This window comes from Puma concolor, chromosome A1 (assembly GCF_028749965.1).
Source record: "Puma concolor isolate L17-30 chromosome A1, mPumCon1.1.hap2, whole genome shotgun sequence".
In the NCBI taxonomy this organism is placed as follows: Eukaryota; Metazoa; Chordata; class Mammalia; order Carnivora; family Felidae; genus Puma; species Puma concolor.
Window position 1 is genome coordinate 36948433 of NC_141667.1, and position 26397 is coordinate 36974829.

Genomic DNA, 26397 nt, shown 5'->3' on the forward strand with positions numbered 1-26397 from the left:
TTCACTCCTCCTCCTAATTATTTTTACTTTATTATAGTAGGATATTTAGGATGGTTGTATATACTTCAATTCATTCGTTCATTCATTTAACCCGTATTTATTGAGTAGCTGACACTATGTTTCAGTTTTTAAAATTTGAGGTTTGTGCAAATCACCTTATCCTCACATTGAATTTCCTGCACATCAGGACTCTGCACAGATCTTGTACCTTTTCTATAAGAACGCAGGCTGTACCATCTAATTCATCCTATACAATGATATCTTTTCTAAAAGGACATCTTGTTTTCCACTTGAATGCCATCAATGGTGTTTGCCTAACTGTTAAGGTTATACATTTTTAGTGTTATAATTAAGGCTTTCCTCAATCTAACACCTTTTTCTCCATAACAATCTCTTCCCTCCAGTCAAATACACCTGGAAGAATCAAATTGCTAATTAACTCACAGTTTCTGGCAAACTATTTTATTCCTGGTGAAAAGACCACAAAGACTGTAAAAGAATGGAACAATATAGAAAAGTGGAGTTGGATGATTCAAAAACGAATTTACTTTTATCATATTCACACTAAAATATAAATTGTAGGTCTTGCATGTGCGTGACAGATGGGAACTTGTCTCTGAAGTAAAAGTATGCTAAAAAATACGACTCAGGTGTTAATAATTTGCCAGAGTGTAGGAAAACCAGGTATGTTAAGAGCATTGGAAATATTTAAGCTTTTCATGTCATTGCCAATGTCAGAAATTCATGTCTATAAATTGTAGTTTAAACTAAACTGCTAACCTGCACAAGCACCTCATTTTAAGACAAACATAGGCAAAAAAGGTCACAAAGTACTGTGCCTGGTGTATGTCGGAAATTATCTTCCTAAAAATAATATGTCTCTTTCCTAGTTATATCCCTAGTACGATAAGTTAACTAAATTTAATCTTTAAAAATAAATTTAATTTAAAAGTGAATTTCTTTGTGTCCTAACAGAGATTCATCTCCCCCCAAATCTGTTAAAACTTAATATCTATTTTAGCAATAAACAGCACATAAAATGAACATCTCTAGGCTTTTATTGATGGGCCAAGTGTCCAGTTGAATAGATGCAGCTGATTTGAAACTTCTGGAAGCTTCAATTTTCACTCTGCATAGTTCTTTGCTTATTTTATTCTTATACTTTTATCACCTGTCTACAAATCTCGAACAATAATGTTCACCACAGTGACACTAAAGTACTCTGACATGAGGTGGGTGTTTTCTTTCTGAATATATATATATATATATATATATAAAATTAACTAGTGAGAAGTTTAGATCTCAGCTCCTGCTGGGAACAAAGCTTTAAGAACTGTGTCTTGATGATATCCCATAGAGCACCTACCAGCTGAAAAGATGCTATGGTTTTGTAACTGTAGTAGGAGATTTTAAAGTATCAGTTCTAAAAAAATTTTTTGTATCTCCTCCCTGGGATCCTGCTGTCCAGCAATGAGCCTGAATTTAAAGGGCAGGGCAGGGCAGAATGTCAAATTCTTAGAGGCAGGATACTTGCTTCACGCCAGAGGAATTCAACTACCCTTAGACACCTACAGAGCTTCAGTTTCCCAGTTACCCTCTCTTTCAGAACATCGAGTAGACGCTCGACACTTTAATTGGATCTGTACTTCAAAGAGGAGAATACCTGAAATGATGTCTTTCAAAAACTTGTTTCTCCCTAAATAAGTCATAAAAGACAAGGCTTTACATGTGTAATGAAATCTGTGTGTGTGTGTGTGTGTGCGCGCACATGCATGTATTTTAATTATCATCAACTTCACCAATAACAAGGTGTCTACTGCACTCTATTGCAGATTTTTACTTCAAAGAGGCATGATTATAATAATGTTTATCATCAAATGTATCATACATGCCATCCTATCTGGAGCTTGACCTCTCATGTACCAAGCTTCAGGATAAATTCTACTGACACAAGTTGTATATTAAGAGTAGCTCATACTCTCATCTCTGTAGTGCATCTCATGGAGAATCTTGCTGGGGCCAGAGTGCCAATGAAGGGACATTGCCTCTTGGTATTTTACCTTTTACAGGACAGACATGAGAAAGCAGCCTCACCAGTAATCAGATTGAATGACAACAAGCAGACTTGATATGTGGTTATCTACTGTTCACAGAGGTCATCTGGAAATAGCTGCTAAACACCCTAGAGATCTTAGGTCGTGAAGAATATTGTGAATAAAAACCTCAATTCCTCTGGAAAGTCAAGATCACATGCATGGCTCTTTCTGCTGGGAAAGCTGGGGGTGAGGTCTCAGACTCATGTAGCTCAGATTCCAGGTAGCCCAATACAACTTAGAAAATGCCACCTATTGCACCTAGAATGTTTGATGTGAGTCAAGAGTTGGGGTATGCTTTTTGCAAAATTTATCTCATGTGGTCTTCATAACCATGCAACGAAGCAGAAACGATTCCAATCCCCCATTTTCTAGTTATGGAACTGGAATATAATAAGATTATATAACTCTACCAGGGTTACATGGTAAGTGGAAGAGCCGGTTTTTGTACCTAGTTTTTCTAAACACTGCAGATACATAGATATGGCAGATAAATAGATGCTCATTTATAAAACACTGACCAGATTTATTTATTTTTACAATGTCAATGTATTATTGTTAGCATTAAAAAGTGTTACAGAAAGCTATAGATGCATTGGGTTGATTAAGCAGCATTGTGGTTATGACACCAAAATTGATTCCAAATGAAGAACTGATAACATCTAACATGTGTTGATTTCTTCCTTCCCATTTCTATTTAAGAAGTGCTAGAAGGCAGGCTAGGAAAAACATTGTGACCAAGGGTACGTCTAGGGATGGTCCAGGGTAAAAGTATCAAATAGCTGGTTTATCATCAGTTTCAGTGCCTTCATAAGAACTTCAAAATTCCCAGGAGGAATGACTGTCCATTAGCTCCCTTAACTCCCACACTAAGAGACTTGACTGAACTCTATCTAGCATGGCTTATGCTGGCCCATGACCATCTCCGTAGAGTAACCCCAGTCCCCTCAAATTACTTGCCTGAGAAAACTCAACACTGTCCAAATATTTTACTGTTTGTTCCAGCCAAAATATGACTATAGGCCCCAATATCCTTTTTCTTGGAGTGGTCACTTTAAAAACTTGCAATTATAAATCCTTTCTCTTCCCTTTGAGATGTAAATATTCTACAAGGGCCTGGGAGCTATCTCTTTGAAATGGAAACATCCAGAGACATAGTTCTCTAGTCTCCCAGTTTCTAGGGGTTGGAGTGGGGGTAAGAACCTAACTATGGTAGGTGTCTCATTCCAATTTGCAAAACTAGCTCCTCTCCTAAAGATCTGAAAATTTGTTTCTTCATCAGATGAACACCAGTCAACAAACTCAGATATCCTAATCACAATGATTATGCCCCATTAACAAACTTAGAACTCAGCACTTTTCTTTAGCACACCCCAGCATTTAAAAAAGGTTCCCACCTTATTTTTTTTTATTTTTATTTTTTTAGGGGAGTTCAGTGAGCTGAGTTTATACTGAGTCTCTCTCCCTTATTGTAATTGTCTGGGTAAAATCGTCTTAGCAGCTTTCACAATGTCCAGGTTTGTTTCTCTTTGTCTTTCTCTAGACTTTCCCGCTGAGCCAATATCCCTTGTCAGGATGTTCAACGTTGACTTGGCATCCTCAGAAATGTCCTTAGACCGAGAAGTTCCCTAAAATTTCCTTATAATTTATTTGCTTCTCTAGGACTTTACTAGCTGTGTACTTCTCAAATATTAATTCACATATGGATTGTGTAGGGAACTTGTTAAAATTTAGACTCCTGCCAGTAGTTATAGGTTAAGGCTCAGGATTCTGCACTTCTTCTAGATTTCCACATGATACAGATGCTACAGGTCCATGAATCTACTTTCAGTAGCAAGGCGCAGGAAGACCCCTCGTTATATTGATCTACAGACCCTTTGTAGTCATTGTTGAATGATCTGCTCAGTGACGCTCTCTCTAATTATGCTACTTAAACAGCAATTCCTCTCCAGTCCCTATTCTTGATATTCCCTTCTCTCTTCTCTGCATTTCTTTCCTCCAAAGCTCTTTTCCCTGAATTATTTTACTTTTATTTATTTATTATGTATTTCTTCCTAGAATGATATAAGCTACATGAAGACACAGATTCTTGCCCTTCTTGTGTCATATCTATGTTGTCTAGAACATGTCTTGCCACCCCATAGGTGCTCAAAGGATGAATTTGATGAATTAGGTAGATTGCCCTAAATTATACATAGAGCCAATGCTGATTATATAGCAGAAATTCCACGCAACATGGGGAAAGTATCATGGATAAAAGGACCGATACACTTTCTTCAAGTGTTACCATCCAGGTAACTATCAGTAACTTCTTTGGCTATTTGAGGAATCAGCTACTACCCAAATTGGCTATTTGGGCCAATCTGGAAGATTAACTAATTAATTAACTAGCTGTGTAAAATAAGACCCATATTCTTTCTACTTTTAGTGGTTTTTAATAATTCTGCATTTCAAATTTTATAAACCCAATGGCAAACGTGTAGGAAAATAGAGTAAACTTTGCTCTTTTCAAATTAATTTGGTAATTTTTTCCTTGCTACTGCCTCCTCTTACTCACTTTTATTCTTCTTAACCCCAAATATTTACTTTCTCTTATAAAAGGTACGATCATATAAAATTAGAATATCTGTTCAGCAGCGAGGCTACAACGGACGGTGCAGCACAAATCCCTGTACACATCAGCATTTAGCACAATGGTTCCTAACCCCACCAATGTCTCCTTTTTATAGCTAATATTTTATAACAGCTCCATTACCACATTACAGAATCAAGTTAAAAAAATAATATGTTATGCCTTACATGTAATATGAATGAAGCCTAACAGAAAGGTATTTGTAGTAAAATAATTAAAAAAGTAATATATAAATACTGGTATACAGTTATATCAGAACTGTTTTGAAAATTTCTAATTTTCCTCATACAAACCCACACTCTAGGGTTTGGCACCCACTAGATTGTAGACTAGATTCTTTATGTTAAACAACTCTCCTAGTGTTTTTTTTCTTAAACATTTACTTATTTTCAAGAGACAGAGACACAGCGCAAGGGGGGAGGTGCAGAGAGAGAGGGGGACATAATCTGAAGCAGGGTCCAGGCTGTGAGCTGTCAGCGCGGAGCCTCACGCGGGGCTTGAACCCACCAACAGTGAGATCATGACCTGAACTGAAGCAGGACGCTAAACCGACTGAGCCACCCAGGCGCCCCTAGAGCTTTATTGTAAGTACATGAGAAGGCATATATCTTTGGCAGTGTGCAGTTTTGTGTGAGTGTACACAGTATTCATGGACTTCCTATGTTTAAATTCTGGGAAATTGTGACAACTTTTCACTCCTGAGTGTGCTCTGTTAGTAACAGGAACCCTCCCTGTGCACCTAGCAATTTCCTTCCTGCTGAGCCACTCTTTATCTATGAGTAGGTTTGCTTCCCTCTAGGTTGAAAGCTGCCTTTGGTTGTTTTTTTTTTTGTTTGTTTTTTTTTTATTTCTCAATAGGCATTTTTAGGTCTTTTCACATTCTTAGCTCAGTTCACATCGTCCTCTCTCCAAAATGGTCATATTCTTCCAAAAGGGAAGTGCCCAGGATTTATTGTGATGCTATCGTTAATGTGTTATGCATAGGAAGTAATTTATGTGTATTAGTTCTGAAGCATAAGCATAAAAATGTCTTATTTTCCAACATTTTCCTCCTTCCTAGTGTGTCCTATATTTCTAGTATCTTGAAACTGTGTTCCTGTAACCTGTGTCTTCTTTCACCTTTGCATTTCCATTGTTATTATAAACTACTGGTCCTCCCTTATTTTAAAAAATTGTTATTTATGAAGATTTTTGTGACTTCCTTTGAAATGCATATCTTTGCTTGAGGCATACATGTTTAGCTCCACTATAAACAAAAACACACTATTATTTGGCATGATGTGTCATAACAAATAAGGAGATTATTAAATACATTGTTAAGTAAGGCCCATAAAATACATCTTTAAAGAGATTGAGGACTCTATAACAACATGCCAGAAGCAAAGAAGAGAGAATTGGAATTAAGTGATGATCAAAATCAGCCCCTTTATAATAAACCAAATTCTGTATTATATATTCTAAAAAATCTTCATAAACTCTTCAAGGCCAGACTCCCTTTTGTTCTTTAGAACTAATACTGTGACACTCCTTGTTATCACAATGAATATTTAAAGCTCTTTTCAGTTATATATTTGATCTCCTTTGGTATCATTTTCCCTCTTTCCATGCACTGTGCTTCAATTGCTTTTCCAATGTGTACCATCAGCAAAGCTTGTTTCCTAGTGAATCCAAGGGCTTGTAGCCCTTATGGGCTACAATGATTCCTGATAAGTTTGATAAGGGCAGCAGATCGAAGTCTTGTTTATGTATAAAAAGATGAAGCTAGGACAGTTTAAAAACTGAGATGTGCTGTGTCTTTGTTTTTGGCTGGTGGTCAATCCTTGCATTTTATCTTGCCCTCCGACCTAAAATAAATTTTCAGAATTTCCAAAACCATGGTCTCCTCTCCGTATATAACATGAACCTTTGTGTCTGTCAAATACTTTGTAATTCGGGAATAATAGCACCTATAGTCACAGCTTCTCTTGCAAGAAACTTAGCAAGTTTTTTTTCCCCCATCAAAAATACGTATGTTTTAAGAAATATGTTGTGCTTGAGACCACACGCAAGAATTACTTTAGATGAGCTATTGCAGACACCGAACATGTTGCAGATATAAACTAAATTCCTTAGGTAGATACAACTATTGAAGTCACTAAAAAATGTGTGCAGGACAAGTTTATCTTTTACTCTCCTACAATGTATGTTAGAACTTAGACGAGAAAGGTATTTTCCAAACCTACTTAGGGCCAGAACTTTTTCTGGGACATGTTTCTGGGCTATTTGGAAAGTAGTTAACATTCATGATAAAATGCTTGAGCAGTTTTCTGACAGACTTTTAAGAAATTAAGATCTCTACTGAGAATACTTCCTTACTCAACTAATATTCTGATTTATAAGGAGGTTAATGATTTTTAATCAGTAATTTTCTTGAAAAGATGATGGTCAAACCAATCATTTTTTTCTTACCAAATAGTTCTACCTGGAAAGAATCTTTGCATTGACTTACTTACTTAGAACCCTTTTGTCAAGTTTAAACTAAAGCTTTGACATATGTTTGTAATCAATTTAGCTGAGAAGTTGTTTGAACAAAACAAACTAGCTAAAGTCTCAAAACTTGCCAACATTCATAGCTTGAAGCAATTAAAATCATGTAAAAGATTCTGCTTATGTAGCTCATGTAAAGGAGAATAATAACCTAGCTTTAGAAAGACTAGACTCTGATTACAACAGGCACCATTTTAAGAAGTTATTATCTGAGAGTTTCACATGTGGAGAAATTAAAAGTCAATGTCATTTATTCATAGAAACGTAGAATGTCATATGTAAATAATCACTCATTTAAAAATAGCTATGCAAAACAAGCCCAAATTGATGGCTTTGATCATTGTTCTGTGAGGGTAAAAATAACTTAGGGTACTTATAAAGCTATAAAATTATTAGAACTTTATAAGTACATATCACAGACCTTTAGATTCCTGAGAGTTTGAATTTGGGAAGATAAATATGTATGTATATATATATATATATATATATATATATATATATGAGACAGAGGGAAGGAGAGAGTGAGAGAGAGGACAGTGAGAGAGAGACAGGTTTTTGGAACATGTCTAGGACTTCAGACACAATTTATGAGCCACACATAGAAAAAAATCACATTTCTGTTTTGACTGCAAATGGTGATGCTAAACTAGATCTTTTGCTGTTAGAGAAAACAGGACTTCAGATGAGTTTTGGCTAACTCCCAAAATGGGATCTACTATTACTGAGACAAACCACTGTTGAGAATATTCATATTGATTCGCCAAGGGTGCTGAAGGCTGCTCTGAACTACTGGGGGAGTCAAACGTATTTTGATTCATGTATTTTTTGGATACGTGTTTAGCATTCTAAGATAATTACTGCAAGGAGGACAATAATCACTTGGCTCTATTAATATGTATGTTAACAAGCCAATGTAATTAATATACCTTGATCTTTGGTAAGGAGATCTAAGGAGAATTCATGCTACATAGTGTATACATGCCTTATCTATTAAATATTATTTAGTATTTCTCAAATGAAATACTTCATTATGTTCGATATCAGAATATCATACTTTGGGCAATTCAGAACTGCACATTTTCAATAGAATTGTAATATGTTAGGTTGGTAATAGATCTTAGAGAATAGTTAGGCAAACAACTTTTATTTTGAAATGCTTGAAAACTAAGTCTTTGGACAAATACATTACAAGGATACATCTGGCAAACTTTTCCCATGTCTGAGGAGCCTCATAAATTTAAGAGAAGCTAAAAATTTGTTTAAAAAAATACCTTTGCCTCTACAAATCTAAAGATATGATTAGCCTGGCAAAAAGCAATTTGTTTCCTTTTTGTAAAATTGCTCCATTGTTAAAAACATGTCTGAATGACTCTGAATTACTTGTATTTAATTACATAAATCTAATACAAACATGAAATAAGCTTTACCTTTTGAGCAATTATATTTACTCAGACGTGTTCATTTGAATAAATAAACGCTATTCTTTGCTCAAATGTGGTTATTCAAACATTTATAATGGAAAAAATGAAGAGATGTTCCCCCTTGGTAATAAATGGCTATTGATTCTACATTAGGAATGAAATAGCTCCAAAGAATATCTTTGTCAATCTTTTTTTTTTTTTTTTTTTAAACTTGTCAGTCTTTTAAGTATAATGTCTATAAGTAAGATTTGGAGAATCTATGGAGTTTTAACCCAAACCATTCCATCACTCCTTTCTATTCATACAGGTTGTTACTCTCATATTCTCAAATTATTCCCCAGCCCTGCCATGCTTTGTCATGGGCAAAGCAATTTCCATTTCAGCTTCTCATCTCCATTATCCTGGTCAGCAGAACTAGGACTTTCCTTAGGACCCAGCCTCTCTACAGGGCTCTGTGGGATTGTAAATATCGCATCCTATTTGCTGTCACAAATAACTTTTCCTATCACCTTAGCAAAACACACATTTCAACAGGTATGCACCCGAACGGAAATCTTGGATTCATAAAACTAGCAAGATAAAGCATAAAACTGTAAAACCATTGGCCTGATAATAAAAGCTCTTTAGAAGGTTTAAAAGGTTTAAAAGCAGTATTTCTCGTTCAGTTTCTGCTCTTCTTCCCCCTATGATACTGGCCAGCTGCACGAAGCTGCCGATGGGCCCAATTAGCTGTGTTGTGATGAACATCTTTTAGAAAAGCAGGTTTCCTTTGTCAGTAAAAATTCTTTCTCTGGCATTTAGTACATTACTCTTGGAAACAAATCCAGAACCTTATGTACAGGGACTTTTAATACAGCCTTGGGATGATCCTCAAGGTATGATGGGACAAATTGGGGCAAAGCTTCTACCACAGAAACCCTTCAAAGCCCTTTCTGTCCTATCACAGTCTCAATAGGTAGCAGGGCGGGGAGGAGTGAGGTAAGTGAGGCAGGAGCCATGAAAGCCTGGGGCTGGATCTTGTCTTCGTTTAAGATCCTGCCAATTGGTTCATCAATGCTTGTTAGCTTAATTTTGATTTTTTAAAAATGGCATTAAAATATTATTTGCTTTGATTATTTAGATTTTTGCCACTTTGCATTTCGTGCAAGGAGCCTCACTCATGTTACCCTTGTGCTGGCTTGGCTTAAGGAGATCATCTCCTTATCTGATTGTTCAGTGGCAGAGAGAGAAACATGTTTGAATTTGGGGAAAAGGGAACAATGATTTCTCTGGGAGAATACTCAAAACTGAAAAGCAGCCAGGTATTACAAAATTGCCAATATTTTCTTCTAAAAAACTAATAAAATTATCATTGTCTTGCAGTAGATCGGTGAATATACCATGAAATTTTTCCTATATAGAAAGGCTCAAGCTTTCCATGCCCTAAAGCTCTAAAGAAAATGATGAACAAAACGATAAATATTAACAGAAATGTTCATTGCTACTGGGAAAGGAAGGAATGCGGCCTTTGGTCAAAAACTCCAAAACAACAAGAGGAGGAATATGGATCTTCTGGCTGGATTTGCTCCCACATCCTTGATGAATTTAGGTAAAATAATTTATACTTTGCTCCCTTTTAAAAGCAGGAGTTCTCTTCATGATTGATTTCATTGTTGTCCAGTGTTTAAAAAATAGATGCCACTTTTATTTTTTTATTTTTTAATTAAAAAAAAATTTTTTTTTCAACGTTTATTTATTTTGGGGACAGAGAGAGACAGAGCATGAACGGGGGAGGGGCAGAGAGAGAGGGAGACACAGAATCGGAAACAGGCTCCAGGCTCCGAGCCATCAGCCCAGAGCCCGACGCGGGGCTCGAACTCACGGACCGCGAGATCGTGACCTGGCCGAAGTCGGACGCCCAACCGACTGCGCCACCCAGGCGCCCCAAGATGCCACTTTTAAAAAGGACAGAATCAAAATTGCTTAAGAAAGTCACTGCTTTCCAGGCACCTGGGTGGCTCCGAGTCAGGCACTCTGACAGCTTGGAGCCTGGAGCCTGCTTGGGACTCTGTGTTTCCCTCTCTCTCTGCCCCTCCCCCGCTTGCTTGAGAGCACATGCTCTCTCTCTCTCTCTCTCTCTCTCTCTCTCTCTCTCTCTCAAAAATAAATACAAACATTAAAAAAAATTATTTAAAGAAAGTCACTGCTTTCCAGTGCCAGTAGCAGGTAAACTTAACCCTGAATACAACAGCAAATCTTCTTTATTCTTCATCTTATTATTCTGGAAAAAGGATATATTAAATAAACATAGAATGGAGCTAACAACTCAGTGCATGCAGCCAGTTGCACTTGCTTAAATTTTTGACCATTACTTTCAGGACTCAAAATAGATGTTCAGCCTCCAGTTATTCAATAAGGACCACATTTCTTTTGTATTGCACAGAAAAAGTAGTTTTCAAATAAGCAGAGAATGTGATAAAATTTTCCAGGTGTAATGTATATGAACAAAATAACCAGACGCAGGTTTTATGGCATATATTCTAGAAGGATAGAGGCATAAAGAAGATAAATCTTGTTGAAACAACTTAATGTTATAAATTATGAAAGTAAAATGCATAAAAGCAAAGTAGCACAGTAAAATTATAAAATTAACAAACAGAAACACTTAAATTTAAAAAGAAGGCATGGAGACTTTAAAAGTAGGCCTGCAAGATGATGGAGATCACTTCTAGTTTAAAATATAAATAATTCAGGATTTGAAATAATAACATCTACAACTTAAAACACATCATATTGTTTAAATCACCCAAGTTCTTTAGGAATTATTCTAACTTGACTGTGTACTTTGTAGTGTCCTGCAGATGTTATGCTCATTTAAGTTTATAAATGGCAAAATAACCATCTTTTAAAAGTGGGACGGCATCTGTCACGGAATCATTCACTTATGGAGTGGTCACTGAGACCTGGAGACAAGCTATTTATTTGATGAATAGAGTCTATCGCCATTCCTGCCATTTATCCTTACAGTTTTCAAAGAACCCTTCATTCAATGCAATAAACTCTATGTCAGCCTTTTAAGCCTGATTCAAAATCCACTTGAATAGGGAGGTTCTATGACTATCGAAAGCCTTCGCAAGGCCCAAGGCTATCATAAAATAGGTTTGTATAATAAATTATAAGGTTAATTTTCCCCCCTCTAAATCTAATAGCACAGGAATAACCGTGTTTGGGAATTGAACCACAACCACATGTGAAGGAGGTACAGAGCAAAGAATTAAAAAAAACAAAAACAAAAAACAAAAAAACCCAAAACTTCAACTGGTACCATTGGGAAGAGATAAAACAGAGGGATAACTGGAATACCCATGTTCTATTTACATTCCTCTCTACAGTCATAGACTATCTATGATTAATTTTATAATGACTATCAAGTATAAGCCCTCTTGGAAATCTTACGATGTAAAAGTAGAAAGAGGCAAATCTGTACTCATTAATAAAACAAAATGTTTGGTTAGAGCATATTGATAAAATAAAATATTCATGATTTTAGTTTATTTTCTGTTGAATTTATTAATAATCTTTATATATATTTATATATGTATGGCTTTGAGCAAAGACAAAAGAAATACTCTAATTCATCCCTGATCATACAGTTGTTGTAAGAATCAGCTACTCTACTATTTTCCCAGCCGCAGAAAGACCAATCTTTTCAATAATACATTTCTTTCTGTACAGATTAAAACTCCATACTTACGGGCTTAACTATGTACAGAGAAAAGAGGTCACTTTTCAACTAGCAATGGACTTTTATATTACAGGAATGTGAGTCAATTTGTTTTCTTAATCTAAGCATATATATTCATACATATATATGTATATAATTTACCCTGTACCATTTTATGAGTTTAACATATAAACCTTAGTGTGTTTTTGTCCATTCTGTTACAAAGTGAATAAAAATTTTATGGTTGCACTGAAAGACCATGCAATTCAATTTTGCTTATGTTTCCCAATAGTGCTCAAAATAAAAAACCAAAAATTTATATATATAAAAATATTTCACTACCAAACCCATTAGTGCTATCAAATGTAAACCTTTAATAATTTAAAGGACCAATACATGATCTTAATAAATTGAAGTGAATTCTCAATATTTTAATAAAATAAAGGAGTTTTGTACTGATATGTAAATGGTCTTGCAGCTTTCCCATAGGATCTAGGTAGACGGAACAATCCCCTTCTTATACCGCTCCTGACCCGCCATCAGATGTCACCAGCATGTTAATGACAACATTACATTGACTAGCATTGTTGAGTACTTCCACACAAGCTGGGATCTGTTAGAAATGAAACATAACAACTCATTTTGGTATTATAGGTATTATAATCGTAAAAGGCATAACAGGCAGCATGGATCCATTTTAGAGTTTTTGCTTCGTTTTGTTTTCTGTCCTCAAGTCTATCTGGAGGCCCTGCCCCATTTCTCGTGTGATCTTTGTTCAGTTCTTCTTTAACGTATCGCCAGTGTCAGAGATACTGAAGACCTCCACGTCAGGTCATTCTCTTGGGTTATTTACAGAAGTCGGTTATTAGGAATCTTCCGATTGTGTTCCAGTCATCCACCACATTCGTGGGATGCATTAGGCACAAATAATTACTAAGGGACTTCTTTGAGAAGAAGCAGATGTTCACAGATCATGGAGAGTTAAGGAAACAGACGAACGAACAAACAATGCTCACATTCAGTTTGCCCCCTGCATTCTGTCATCACGTCCATACGTTTTCCAGCACGTTCGAAATAACAAACCTCCTACCTAAGGGCTATGTTAGTCACCACATGCCTTAAGATTTGCTAACCATTTTATTACAATATACATAGAACAAAGTGTGTGTTCCCAGACAGGAGGCTATAGTGTATTTAGTTAATTTAAATTAACACCAGGGTTAACTACTACCTACCAACAGTGAAGACACAGAACACACTGGCAACTCCAAATCAAGCTGTGGTTTACAAATCATTATTTAAACGATAGTAATAATATTAAATGAAAGTGAAAACCTCACTTCTAGACTTAAGTCAGAGATCCAAGTCAGCCTTATAGGAATTTTAAGATAGGCAATTAATGAATGGTTATACTTTTCTAGAAATGAGAAATACTGTAAGCCTCTCCCTACAGTGACTGATCTGAACCTATTTTGTTTTTCCAAAAAAGCATGCAGGGACTATTTTCAGATGCTTGATTATGGCAAGAAGGAAGAAAAGTAATGATTTTTGGTGTAATACAAGCAATTTGTAGAATTGAGCATACAATTTTGCATAAAACATTGCAGGTTAAAATAATATTGTAGGTTTCAAGCCATTGCATTACAGTTGAATAACTGTCACAGTTAGGTTTTGTAAAATTTAAAACTCTAAGTTTTGAAGTGAAGCGATAAAACTAAATTCTTAAGTGATGACTTTTACCTTCATACAACACAGAAGAGCTATTTTTATTTGGGTTGAAAAAGTTATTTACAGCTAACATTGATTGAGTCTTGGTAAAAGTCCGGTAACACACGAAGACAAATATCCCCCAGCTTTCTGAAAGATCAATGGATGTGTTTGAGGTTAGAGATACTCGGGACAGTGGCGAGGCTAGTCTCCAGCCGTGGCCGAGCATACCACGTGATCTAACCTAAATCAAAATTGAAAGCACCAAAATACAATTTAGATCTATAAAGTGGGATTTGCCATTCAATCCTCCATAATTCATGATTAACAATTTAGATGCAGAGACACAGCTAATGAAAGAAGATTTGGTTGGTGCTATTCAGTGGCTCACTTGAGGTGCCTTTTTAAAATCAGAGTTTTGTTTCCATTGAATCCAAGAACTCTTCATAAAATAGAGAAATACATATATCAAAGGAATTCGGTAAAAGTTGGTTAAAAATAAATGATCTTACAACAACATTTTAAATCCTTTAATGATTTAAAGAAAGGAAGACATATAACACTGAATGCTAAACAGGTCTTTTGAACCTCTCTTGGGAATTTAGATAGATATTGAATAGTAGATATATATTTATATATTTTACATTTTGCATGTAGGCCAGAGCTGTCTAAAATATCTCTTCATAGTAGGCTATAGGAATCTATCAGGAGATAGAAGAAAATAATTTCTGAGAACATTCTCAGTTTATCAGAGTCTTTCTTTCTGCTTTGACAATCAGCAGGGATCATAAATTTGAAGCAAATCGTGGCTTTTCTGCCTCTGGGTCTGTAGTTAAGACTGAGGAAGCCTCTCTCGGAAGAGCAGCTGCTGGTGGAGGGGGTGCGGGAGGGGCTCCTCGGTTGGGGGGAATGGCTCCCGACGACATCTGTCGGAACAGGGTGACTCGCTGGGGGACCGTGCCCCGGGCCCCCGCCTGAAGGCTCGGGCCGTGAACAGCCGTCACGGGCTGAGGGATGGAGGCCAGGGACTCGCCCACAGTGGGATGAGGTCTGGAAATGAGAGTGGAAACCTCATGGGGCAGCGAGGGCTGCGAGGCCGACAGGGGCCTGACCTCTCGGCTCAGGCTGGTGTTGTGGAGCGCCTGGGTGCTCCTGTGCACGTCGTTCTTGGGCGTGGAGCTGCCGGGCGTCTGGGGCTGCGGGGGCTGCTGCGGGGGCTGCGGGGGCTGCGGGGGCTGGGGCTGCTGGATCTGCTGCTGCTGCTGCTGCTGCGTGAGCGACAGCTGGGAGGCGGTGGGGGACGCGTAGTGGAAAGTTCGAGTGGCCAGCGGGCTCTGTACCGGCGGGCTGCAGACCGCAGTGGTGTAGGAGCAGGGTGACAGGATGGCTGACGGCTGGGGGGTCTGTGTGCTGGGGCTGGGGGAATGCAGGTTGCTGTGGGACAGGCTGGTCGCTGTATACACCGGCGGAGACTGCGTCCTCATGCGGGAGGTCGGAGTCGTGGTGGAAGAGGTGGCATTCAGGGCTGTCATTTGGGGATAACTGATGGGAGCGATTGCCTGCACCATCTCCCGGTCGTGTTTCACGATCTGCTTCAGGATCTCGTTCTCCTGATTGTTGAAGACGCCGGTGTTCAGATCCTTCTGGAACTTTTGCAGAAGAATTGAATTTTTCTTTCCTGGCGGCGAAAGAAAGACAGGCGCTTAGAAGGCCTACAAATGACTGATGACAAGCCCCAGTGAGAGTGGCTCCTGAAAGCGGAAGAATGCCAGTGTTTCCTGGAAGAGGCTTAAAAGCCAGGTACTCACCTTCAGAGCCAGACAAAAAGATGGCTCCTGCCCTTCGCACTTCCTGTATCTCTCTGGGAAATCTTACCTTCTGCGAGTCAAGTCGAGAAGCCTGTAATCTGGCAAAAACCACCTTACAGAAGAAAGGGAGATATCTGACTCGAGGGCTGCTTTGAAGAGTGTCAAAAGAAAGGGCATGTGGACCAGGACGGGTCTGGAAGCAAAACGTCAGTTTAAAGCTACTTTGTCAAGAAAGGACAATAGACACGCACACTATGGCAGGTACTCTACAAAAGGCCTTAGGTGGGTGTATTTTATTTAATCCTCAACTCTTGCAAGTAGCTGTGTTTACAATGCGATTTCACCCAAAAGGAGAATGGGATATGGGAAGGTTAAGAACAGTGTCCAGGAAAACATGACCAGTAAGTAACCTGGCTGGGGAAGGAAAACAGCAAATCTGATTGTAGATCCTTACCACGGACAACGAACCAGCTGCACCTGTGTCAATGTGCGCTCTTTCTAGAAAAGCTGTCTCTCAAGCCCCAGCTTACTCGCTGAACAAGATGCTGCATTTTACTAAGATCTTTAGGTGATTCTCATGTGCAAGTTTCAGGCACACTGTTTCGAGTCCTTTGCTTGTGACCAGTGCCCATGCCAGTGCGTACATCCATATTTTTCTCATCCCTGGACCTTTAAAACATAATGATTTTCATCTGTACCCTACCAATTAAATCAGAATAGCCAGACATGGGGGCAGACTGCAGTACTTTAAAAGCAAATTTCCTCAAAGGAGTTTTATGTACAGCCAGGTTGAGAACCACTGCGTAATCTTTCCTTTTCTGAAGTGTCTTTGTGAGGATTAAGGGGACAGTGTATGGCAAGCTTTCAGTTGCCTTGAGGACCTCAGTAAGCATTACCTGTCCTTCCTGCCATTGTCTTTAGAGTGCTTTGCATAAGGAGACATTCCCTGGCAGACTATCAATAGAATCAAAATTAGATGAAGAGGGGAAAATCAGTAACTTTTGGTGACATCACTGAGAAAATAATACCCAGATAAATATCATAACTGAACAGTGGATCCGCTTTGCCATATTGCTAAATAAAGTTAGAGTTAGAAGGACTATTTTTTAATGGAAATATGTGTTATAATTTACTTGGCTGCTGGAAAACTATCATTTTAAATGATCGCCAAAATAAATACTTGTCTCTCCTTCCAGAATTGTTCTAATTTTCTAAAGCACAAAAACTCCTATATTGGTAATAAATATAATGCTTCTTTGGCATATTGTCTTAACTACATATGGTGTACATTTGTAAGCAATTGCCACAAAATGGAAAAGGGAAATATTTCTCTGTCATCCTGTGAATAGTCAACGTTTTGTAATGTTACTATCTGTGAACTTATAGAGAAATACTCTACTTTTTAAAGTGCTGTTAGAATTTTATAAGGATCAAAACTGCAATGGCTTGGTGCTTATTAGCAATTTTATTGCCTATATTATTGACTGCAAACTTTCTTACACAAATTAGTTGGAATAAGTGAGATGAAAGTGAAGCTGTCGCAGATTAACAGAAATTCTCTCTTAAAATATCGTGATTTTATTGCTTTCTCTAAAGATGTCTAGCTGGCTTAGGAAAAACCTCATGTGCTCAGATATCAGTCTCTCGCTCTGCCATGAGCAGTCACAAACCACAAAAAGGGTATTTTCAAATGAAGTAAAGATGCTTTCAGGAATACCCACTTTTATGGGCACTGTCTCTCTCCACCCTGTGTCCTGTTACGGGTCTGAGTTGTCAATATGAATTTCTACTATGTGTGTTTTGTCTAACGATAATGTCCAAATACTACCTTTACTTCTCCTAACCTAATTTCAGACTCTTATGCCTCTGTCATCCCACTTATATAGAAGGAAAGAAAGACATAATGTGCGGAAGAAAAGCTGACATAAGACTACATCCTTCAAAAAGCCTTACCTTTAATGAGAATGAAGCACCTGTTTACTTCCAAGTGATCCCAACCCCATCACCTTTGAGATCACGGATTCCTTCATCCCTCCCTACCACCTCTCTTCAAGAATATTTGTTGTGTACTAGGTACTGTGAATGTAATAGTGAATTAGACATGTTCTCTACATTCACAAATCTTAGCATTGTTAGAGCAATTACAATAATAAAGGCAGTATTGTGATGGAGGAAATTCCTAGGCGGGGATGGGAGAACATACCTAGGATATTCAGCCACGTAGCGGTGGGAGGTCAGGGGAGATTTCTACAGGGAAATGATATCTATACTGAAAATTGTATAGATTATGAAAATTGAGTAGAGTGAAGCGGGGGCAGGGCAGGGTAGGGTGGGGGAAGAGGATTTAGGTGTAGAGAGTAAACGCTTACTACCTTCTGATATCAGAATGTTCCAGCATATCTTAGGAAGCTAATAGCAAGCCAATCTGATTTAACTTTACTATAGCAATTATTCAAACCTTTAAACTAGTGTAACTAGTAAAGTCTAATTTATATATTCTTATTTGAGAGCAGAGAAGACTTTAAGTTGATGTTTACAAAGTAAAGCATCTATGTAGGGCATTTCTATCAAGGTTTTTCCTGCTTGAGTCTGTATTACAAACATTTCAAGAAGCTTCTACTGAGACAATTAAAACACACAAGTTTTCAGTAGTCAATATATAGATAAAAGTGTAAAGGTGATACGTAAAAATTTTTTAAAAACCTTGTAGCAAAATTTGGTTTGTAATATAGACTCATACTATTATAATTTTAGTTCTATTTTAGTGCTACCTAAAATTTTATCATTGCTTTTTACCTGAAGATTCAAATTGTATTGGCATCACTGGGGAAATCAGACTGAGCAGCTAGTAAAAATAGAGATGATTAAATAAATCCAGAACACTTAAGAAGAGAAAGTTAGATAGTACAAATAGGGCTAGAGCTAACTGCTATTTCTATGCTAATTAAAAGGCAACCTATGATAGCATTTAGGACTTACAATTGCAAACATATATCAGTCCACTAGAGTATAACCTAATTGTACATGTAAAAGATAATAAAACTGAAGAGAATACCTATCCGATCTAGTCGGTCAATGGCAACCGTCTCAAAGGCTCTCCGCATCATTGGATATTCCTCCAGGACCTCATTGAAATTGTCCACGGATAGTGAATAAAGACGACAATATGTATCAGCTCGAACACTGGCAGTGCGGCGTCCCTTGGTAAGCAAGCAAATCTCTACAAAAACAAGAAAGAAAGATTTGTTTGGTCATTTTCTTTCCAAGACCACTGAGACCTACAATTAAAAAAAAAAAAAAAGTCTCATGGTGTGATTAAGCAATGATTGGCAGCATTTTCTTAAAAAAAAATTTTTTTATTGTGTATTTATTGTTGAGAGAGAGAGAGACAGAGTGTGAGCGGGGGAGGAGCAGACAGAGAGGGAGACACAGAATCCAAAGCAGCCTTCAGGCTCTGAGCTGTCAGCACAGAGCCCAACACAGGGCTTGAACTCACAAGCTGTGAGATCATGACCTGAGCTGAAGTCAGACGCTTAACTGACTGAGGCACACAGGCACCCCGGCAGCATTTTCTCTTTTATCAGTAAATTCCTCGTGACAAAAATATCCAATTAATAATATGCAACCTTAAAATAATATTGTTTTTTAAACAATTAAAGTTTTTAGTTCAAATGGAAAGCTGAAACAGATTTATCTATCCCTCAGCTGTCCTTCCAATGCATCTGAAATAATAAAAGTGTAGAAAATGGAATCATAAATCCACAGTGGAGTTAAGTATTGGAAAAAACTGTAATCAGACAAGATTTTTATAAAGTTTGGAAGGCAAAAAGCAGATCATAACATATAGACAGAAACCAAAGTGAACCCGAGCATTGGTCTAGAAAGTCCTATGATCAAGAAAAATGACCACGGGTTCAGATGGATGTGTTTCAGGTGTGCCTTATGTTGTTGGCATATTCCCAATGAGATCAGTGTAAAAAGCTATATACCAAAGGAATAGAGTGGCTTTCTATTTCAAGAGTTTCTCAGAAGAATTCTTTCTTGAGAATTAGATTTCCAAAATGTGGTAAGCAAACATTTGCAAATCCGGATTCCCTTATTTGCTAGTTAAATAGATCTATAAGTGGTAATTTTCTATTTCATTTCCCCAAGTTTATTAATTAAACTCTATAGACTTTGATCTAAAAAAAAACCAGAAACAATTAAAAAATTTAGTTTCAAGGTAACCAATTTGAAAAAAGAAATGGCAGAAGTATTTCTGAAACGCACAGTTTACTAACGTAAGGATGAAAGTGGTCTAAATTCACACTCTTCAATAAGGTCAGTTCATGTTGATAAACATTGTGAATAAATTATGTGGTAGGGATTATGTACTTGATGTGAAGGCTAGAAATATGAATCAAACATAATGTCTACTTTTGTGTTACTTATACGATGATGGTTAAAAAAAAGAGTTAATCTTAATTAAGAGTTCATTTAAATGCAATCTGGTAAGAACAACAATACAGACTGTGGGCATTCTGGAAGTATTTAGAAACACATCTGAACCAATCTGGGAAGACAGAATTTTAGGAAATGTCACCTAAACAACCAGTTATGCTGTTGTTAATGATGGTAACATGTTATAAATTTAATAAATAATATTGTGGAGTGTTCATGTGTGTGTGTGTGCATGTGTGTGTGTGTGTGTGTGTGTGTGTACTAGGTATATGTAGAAAGATGAATCTATATTGGTCAATATTTAAGCATAAATATTATCATACTATGGAATTTGCTGGCTACTCTACTCTAAACAATGAAATAAAAGGTTTAAACAACTGAAAGTTTATGTTATCTCAGTTCTGGAGGCAACTCAAAACTCTTCAGCCATTATCTCTTGGCATCTCCTCAGTAATTTCTTAGTGAAAAACAGAACAAATGAAGGTGTATTCATTCATGAGCAGGAAAAATCACTGGTCAGTGTGAAAATCACTTCAAAATAGTCCCTTGTTTTAAAGCTTCTGTAGTCTTTGTTTCTACCATGAGTAACACAAAAAATGCCACACACTTAGCAATGAAAAAAGCAGACCTTCTGATCATTAAAGAGTATTAGATTTCATGAATTTCCAAATTCAATATGTGAATGGAACAGTTGCTTCTAATATTAAGTCATTTTGGAGATCCACTTATTGAGGGAAAAGAGTCCTGTGTTAGGTGTTACAGAGTTTTTCTGTATTTACTCTGAGTGGGTGTGTTTGGGCAAAAAACAGAGAAAGAAAATACAATTTAGTCACCTGTCTCTCATACTATCCTTTAGGTTAAGAAATTATGTGTATATTAATTTATCACTATTTTTATTTTCTTGTATTGGATTTTATAATCACTTCTTAAATATCACTTATCTCCTTCATTGGCTTTAGACATTTTAAAGACAGTAACTATACAGTAACATTATTGTATCCCTCCCAGCAACTGCAACCTTGAGTTTTGAGCCCAGGGAAAATTATTTTAAAATGTTTATGAGTATGTAATGATAGTGGACAAACCCAAGGCCCACATTAAGTTCTATTCTTAAGTTGGAGATAATGTAGTATTAGTTCCCCTGTGAGGTATCTCCCCTTTGTAATAGAACTGGCTAAATGATTTATGTACCTTCTTTAGGCAACAAAACATATCTTTGCAGGTTTGTTCAATGTCTATAATGAAGAAAGTATTTAGAAGGTTTGGTAATATTTTCTTCAGTGTAGATAATGTTTTTACTCATTAGGTAGAAAATTAACTTGCTTTGGGGTGCTCAGATTGATTTCACACAAAAAGCAAAATACACAATGAAATAACATTGAACTCCCAAAGAACAAACCAAGTTCATTTTACAGAGATGTAAGCTTTTTAAAGAATCCTATGGCATATTTTCTAAACTGTGTTGATTGTTCCAATCTTTCTGCTTTTTTTTTTCTTGCTTATTTACTCTTTGAGACCTCGACTAGGAATTTCCCAGTGGTGCAATCACTGTTTTAAAATTTTTGTGCAAATCTACTTGGAAATAAGTCCCTTTGTCTGGATACAAATTTCTAAATAATAATCAAATAATCAAATAAAACAAGTATTGAGTTCTTGGCATATTTTAATTCTGTATGATTCTCTTTTTTTCTTTATAGGGTACTTTATTTCACCTACTGAAGAGGAAAAATGACAGTAATGCTCCCCCTCACAGGCAGATTGGAAAACTATTTTCAATTTCAACATTATAAAGAGTATGTCCCAGGAAATAAAATTTGACCCACCACCCACCAAATTGAAAATATACTTTTAGTAAACCCCAGGGGGATGAGATACATCAACTACTCAACGCTATTTTTGCTGCCATTAGTTAACCTTGATCATATGTGTTTCAGTCTATCTGACATTACTGTCACCTATATGAAGTCATTTTATAAGGTAGGGCAAATGGTGTCAACAATTTTGCAACCCAGAAACATTTCCCTGACCCTTAAAACAGAATTTGACATTGCAGTAACACAGGACTTAGCAGGAACTTATGACCGAGATTTGTAGGGTAAACGTTTAATTTGAGTTTCTAGAATTTACGGGAAAATTTGTACTTGGTTGTTCAGAGTAACCTAAGCAGGAAGCTGCTTCCTTTTTAAAGTATTCAATATCATGAAATAAAAGTCATTCACTATTGTGTATCAGAATACTAATTTCCTATAAATTACTTAGGCTTCTAATCCAGTGCCTCATACAATGTGCAAAAGGAAGTATCACTTTTTTCATTTTCTTTCTATATTTGTATTTGTTATCTTTCTATATTTAGTGGTAGTAAACTAGTAAAATATGACGTCTTATGGCATAGGAGGTGGTAACATCTGGCTGAAATCAATCTGCATATCAAGCTTGGCTAGGAGAAACATTTCAGCTCTCAGATGGATTTGAATAGGAATCTAGGGAATTTGGAATAGAATAGAACATTAAATCGGTGTAAATTTGTATTTTGAAATGTTTCACATCTTTTATAACCTTTTGAAACAGATTGGATATAATATCTCTCCAAGTTCAGATATTATAAAGGAATAATTATGCATATAGATTATATTATGATAGTCTCATAACTAGAATATCCAATTTTGCTTTATTTTCTAAAGATATAACTGATCATTTCAGTTCTCATAGACACAGTCATATTTATATAATTATTAGCATCTTCTACCACTGGCCATGCTAATTGTCATTTATATCATCTAAAGTTATTGCTTTTCCAAAAAAAAAAGTCTTAGCTCTCCTCCCATATGTTTGGTCAATACATCTCCCTTAAAGCATAGAAATTAGGGTGATCACCCCTGGCTCTGAATATCGACCAGTAGTGGCATCTCTGACAAGATGAGCATTGGCAAAGTTGTTACAAGGATTAACTAAAAGAGTGCTTACAAAGTGCCTGGCACAAGCCTACCACAGTGAGGACACTCTTAAAACATGAGTCCTTTCCTTTCCTTGTTATGTTCCCTCTCCTCTTGCTGTATTTTTTTTTCCCCTTGTGATTTTGACTATACCTGCTGGAACAAGTAGGTAACTGTTTCATGTATCAAATAACTGTTCAAATGTGTAAAATATATTTATCATTTCCCATACCTTTGTAAGTAATCTGTTTTTTACATGTTTGTTTATTTTTGAGAGACAGAGGGAGAGAGAGCACAAGTAGGGGAGGGACAGAGAGAGAAAGAGACACGGAATCGGAAGCAGGTTCCAGGCTCTGAGCTCTCAGCACAAAGCCCAACGCAGGGCTTGAACTCACAAACCGTGAGGTCGTGAGCTGAGTCAAAGTCGGACGCTTAACCGACTGAGCCACCCAGGCGCCCCAATAATCTGTTTTTAAACTAATCATCCCAATTCCTTAGACTCATCTCAGGTGAGATGGTTTCACACGCATGGACACCCTTCTTAATTATCTTTGTGCCTCCACTCTACTTGATAATCGTGCATCTTAGACCTTACAGCGCATTTTCAGACTTACTTGTTTCTGTGATGTTTCTCTATACTAACTTATAAAGTCTTTAATGAGAAGTACAACAATCACATTTGCAATGTCTAGCGCTTACCACAGATTTAGTCATAGAATATAATTTGGTTCAAGAACTAAAGATGAATGAATCAATCAATAAATTAAGAACAGAATGACTAACATCAGTGTGCGAATATTCGTTATAAAACAAAGTGCTCACATTTGAGCACAACATTCCAGATAGCCATTTCTGTTTGAAGAGCTCGGACCTATCCACCAGATGGCCCTTATCCTTTATCTGGTTCCTATTGATTATAAGCATGTTTGTGACATGATTGTTTCATTCTGTTGGATATACAGATGTTTTCGTTAAGGTTTATAGTTCCCACTCCTAAACCTCTCACCCCTTCCCCTTTGTTACGATGTATGTCTTTAACTTCTACTGTGACTCCTTCAACTGCCTAATGTCTACATAAAATCTGCTTTACACAAAACTATTTATAAACCGTTATCTACTATATATTTATACTACTTGTCTTTAGCAAGTTAAAAAAACTTGATGGACTACCTCAGTAATTTTCAGAATATCTGTTGAATAGATAAAAAACGATCACTACCAGCCCATGTTAGCCCATGTCACATACAGAAGATTAAAGGGGATCTGTTATGTGATTGGAACAAAAATCACATAAATAGTATCAAAGCTAAGAAGGGTAAGACCACAGTTTTCCTAGTTCTATCCATCTTTAAAAATCCACTGGACCACTCCAAGTCTTTCCTTTTGATTTTAAATCTACCGACACTCAACTCTTTAAAAGTTAATCAAACACCTTGAATTATAAATGCCTTTAAAAAGCAGCCAGCTTTTAAAAAATTCATCAAATGATTTTGGCTCTTAGCTACCTCAAGTGTGTTTTTTGAAGAGATATCCTGACAGCTCTGTTTTCCTATGTGGTTTAATAGGCTTACACCAAATGAAAAAGGAAAGTACAGCAGAAATAAAATCTAAACAGAAAATATACTCAGTAGATATTTAGGAGGTAAATCTTCTACAGAAAAAGAGTTACTTGTCACCAAAAATTTCCCCTGGTTCTCTCTCTGTTTCTTTCACTCACATGTAACATATACACATGTGAATAATAAAATAGGGATTTAAATACACATTTTCTTGGCTTATTTAATGCATTATTATTTAATGGTTTGTTCTGGTTTATTTATTGTCATGTATTATTAAGGGTCAACTGATTCATACTGGAATCTTCAGTGTAGTGCTTCCTACACTTTAATATGCATAAGAATTGCCTGGATGTCTTGCTGAAAAGCAGATTAGGATTCAATAAATGGGGGGGTGCGTACACACACACACACACACACACACACACACACACACGGGCCAGGTGCTGACACTGCATTTTTCTAACAGGCTCTTAGGTGACGTCAATGAGGGACTTTTCTGGGAAATGAAGTCTTGTAGCTGTCAGGTTTACATCTAAACCAGGGTTCTCTGTTTACTTTTTTTAAAATTTTTATATGAAATTTATTGTCAAATTGGTTCCATACAACATCCAGTGCTCATCCCAACAGGTGCCCTCCTCAATACCCATCACTCACCCTCCCCTACCTCCCACCCCCCATCAACCCTCAGATTGTTCTCAGTTTTTCAGACTCTTTTATGGTTTGGCTCCCTTCCTCTCTAACCGTTTTTTTTTCCCTTCCCCTCCCCCATGGTCTTCTGTTAAGATCTCAGGATCCACATAGGAGTGAAAACATATGGGATCTGTCTTTCTCTGTATGACTTATTTCACTTAGCATCACACTCTCCAGTTCCATCCATGTTGCTACAAAAGGCCATATTTCATTCTTTCTCATTGCCACGTAGTATTCCATTGTGTATATAAACCACAATCTCTTTATCCATTCATCAGTTGATGGACATTTAGGCTCTTTCCATAATTTGGTTATTGTTGAAAGTACTGCTATAAACATTGGGGTACAAGTGCCCCTGTGCACCAGCACTCCTGTATCCCTTGGGTAAATTCCTAGCAGTGCTATTGCTGGGTCATAGGGTAGATCTATTTTTAATTTTTTGAGGAACTTCCACACTGTTTTCCAGAATGGCTGCACCACTTTGCATTCCCACCAACAGTGCAAGAGGGTTCCTGTGTCTCCACATCCTCTCCAGCATCTATAGTCTCCTGATTTGTTCATTTTAGCCACTCTGACTGGAGTGAGGTGGTATCTGAGTGTGGTTTTGATTTGTATTTCCCTGATGAGGAGTGACATTGAGCATCTTTTCATGTACCTGTTAGCCATCTGGATGTCTTCTTTAGAGAAGTGTCTATTCATGTTTTCTGCCCATTTCTTCACTGGATTATTTGTTTTTCAGGTGTGGAGTTTGGTAAGTACTTTATAGATTTTGGATATTAGTCCTTTGTCCGATATGTCATTTGTAAATATCTTTTCTCATTCCATTGGCTGCCTTTTAGCTTTGTTGATTGTTTCCTTTGCAGTGCAGAAGCTTTTTATCTTCAT

At 36.9% G+C, this 26397-nt stretch overlaps 1 protein-coding gene across 1 annotated transcript in view; it reads right to left on the reverse strand.

Annotated features, from left to right (window-relative positions):
• Positions 1-12729: 12729 nt before the first annotated feature.
• Positions 12730-26397, reverse strand: part of HCN1 (hyperpolarization activated cyclic nucleotide gated potassium channel 1) — a 393972-nt gene continuing 380304 nt past the window's right edge. The window contains exons 7-8 of the mRNA XM_086678519.1: positions 18946-19110; positions 12730-15760 (exon numbers count right to left, since the gene is read on the reverse strand). Coding sequence (XP_086534645.1) covers positions 14868-15760; positions 18946-19110 — 1058 coding nt within the window. The 3' untranslated portion in view covers positions 12730-14867. The remainder of the gene's footprint in view (positions 15761-18945; positions 19111-26397) is intronic.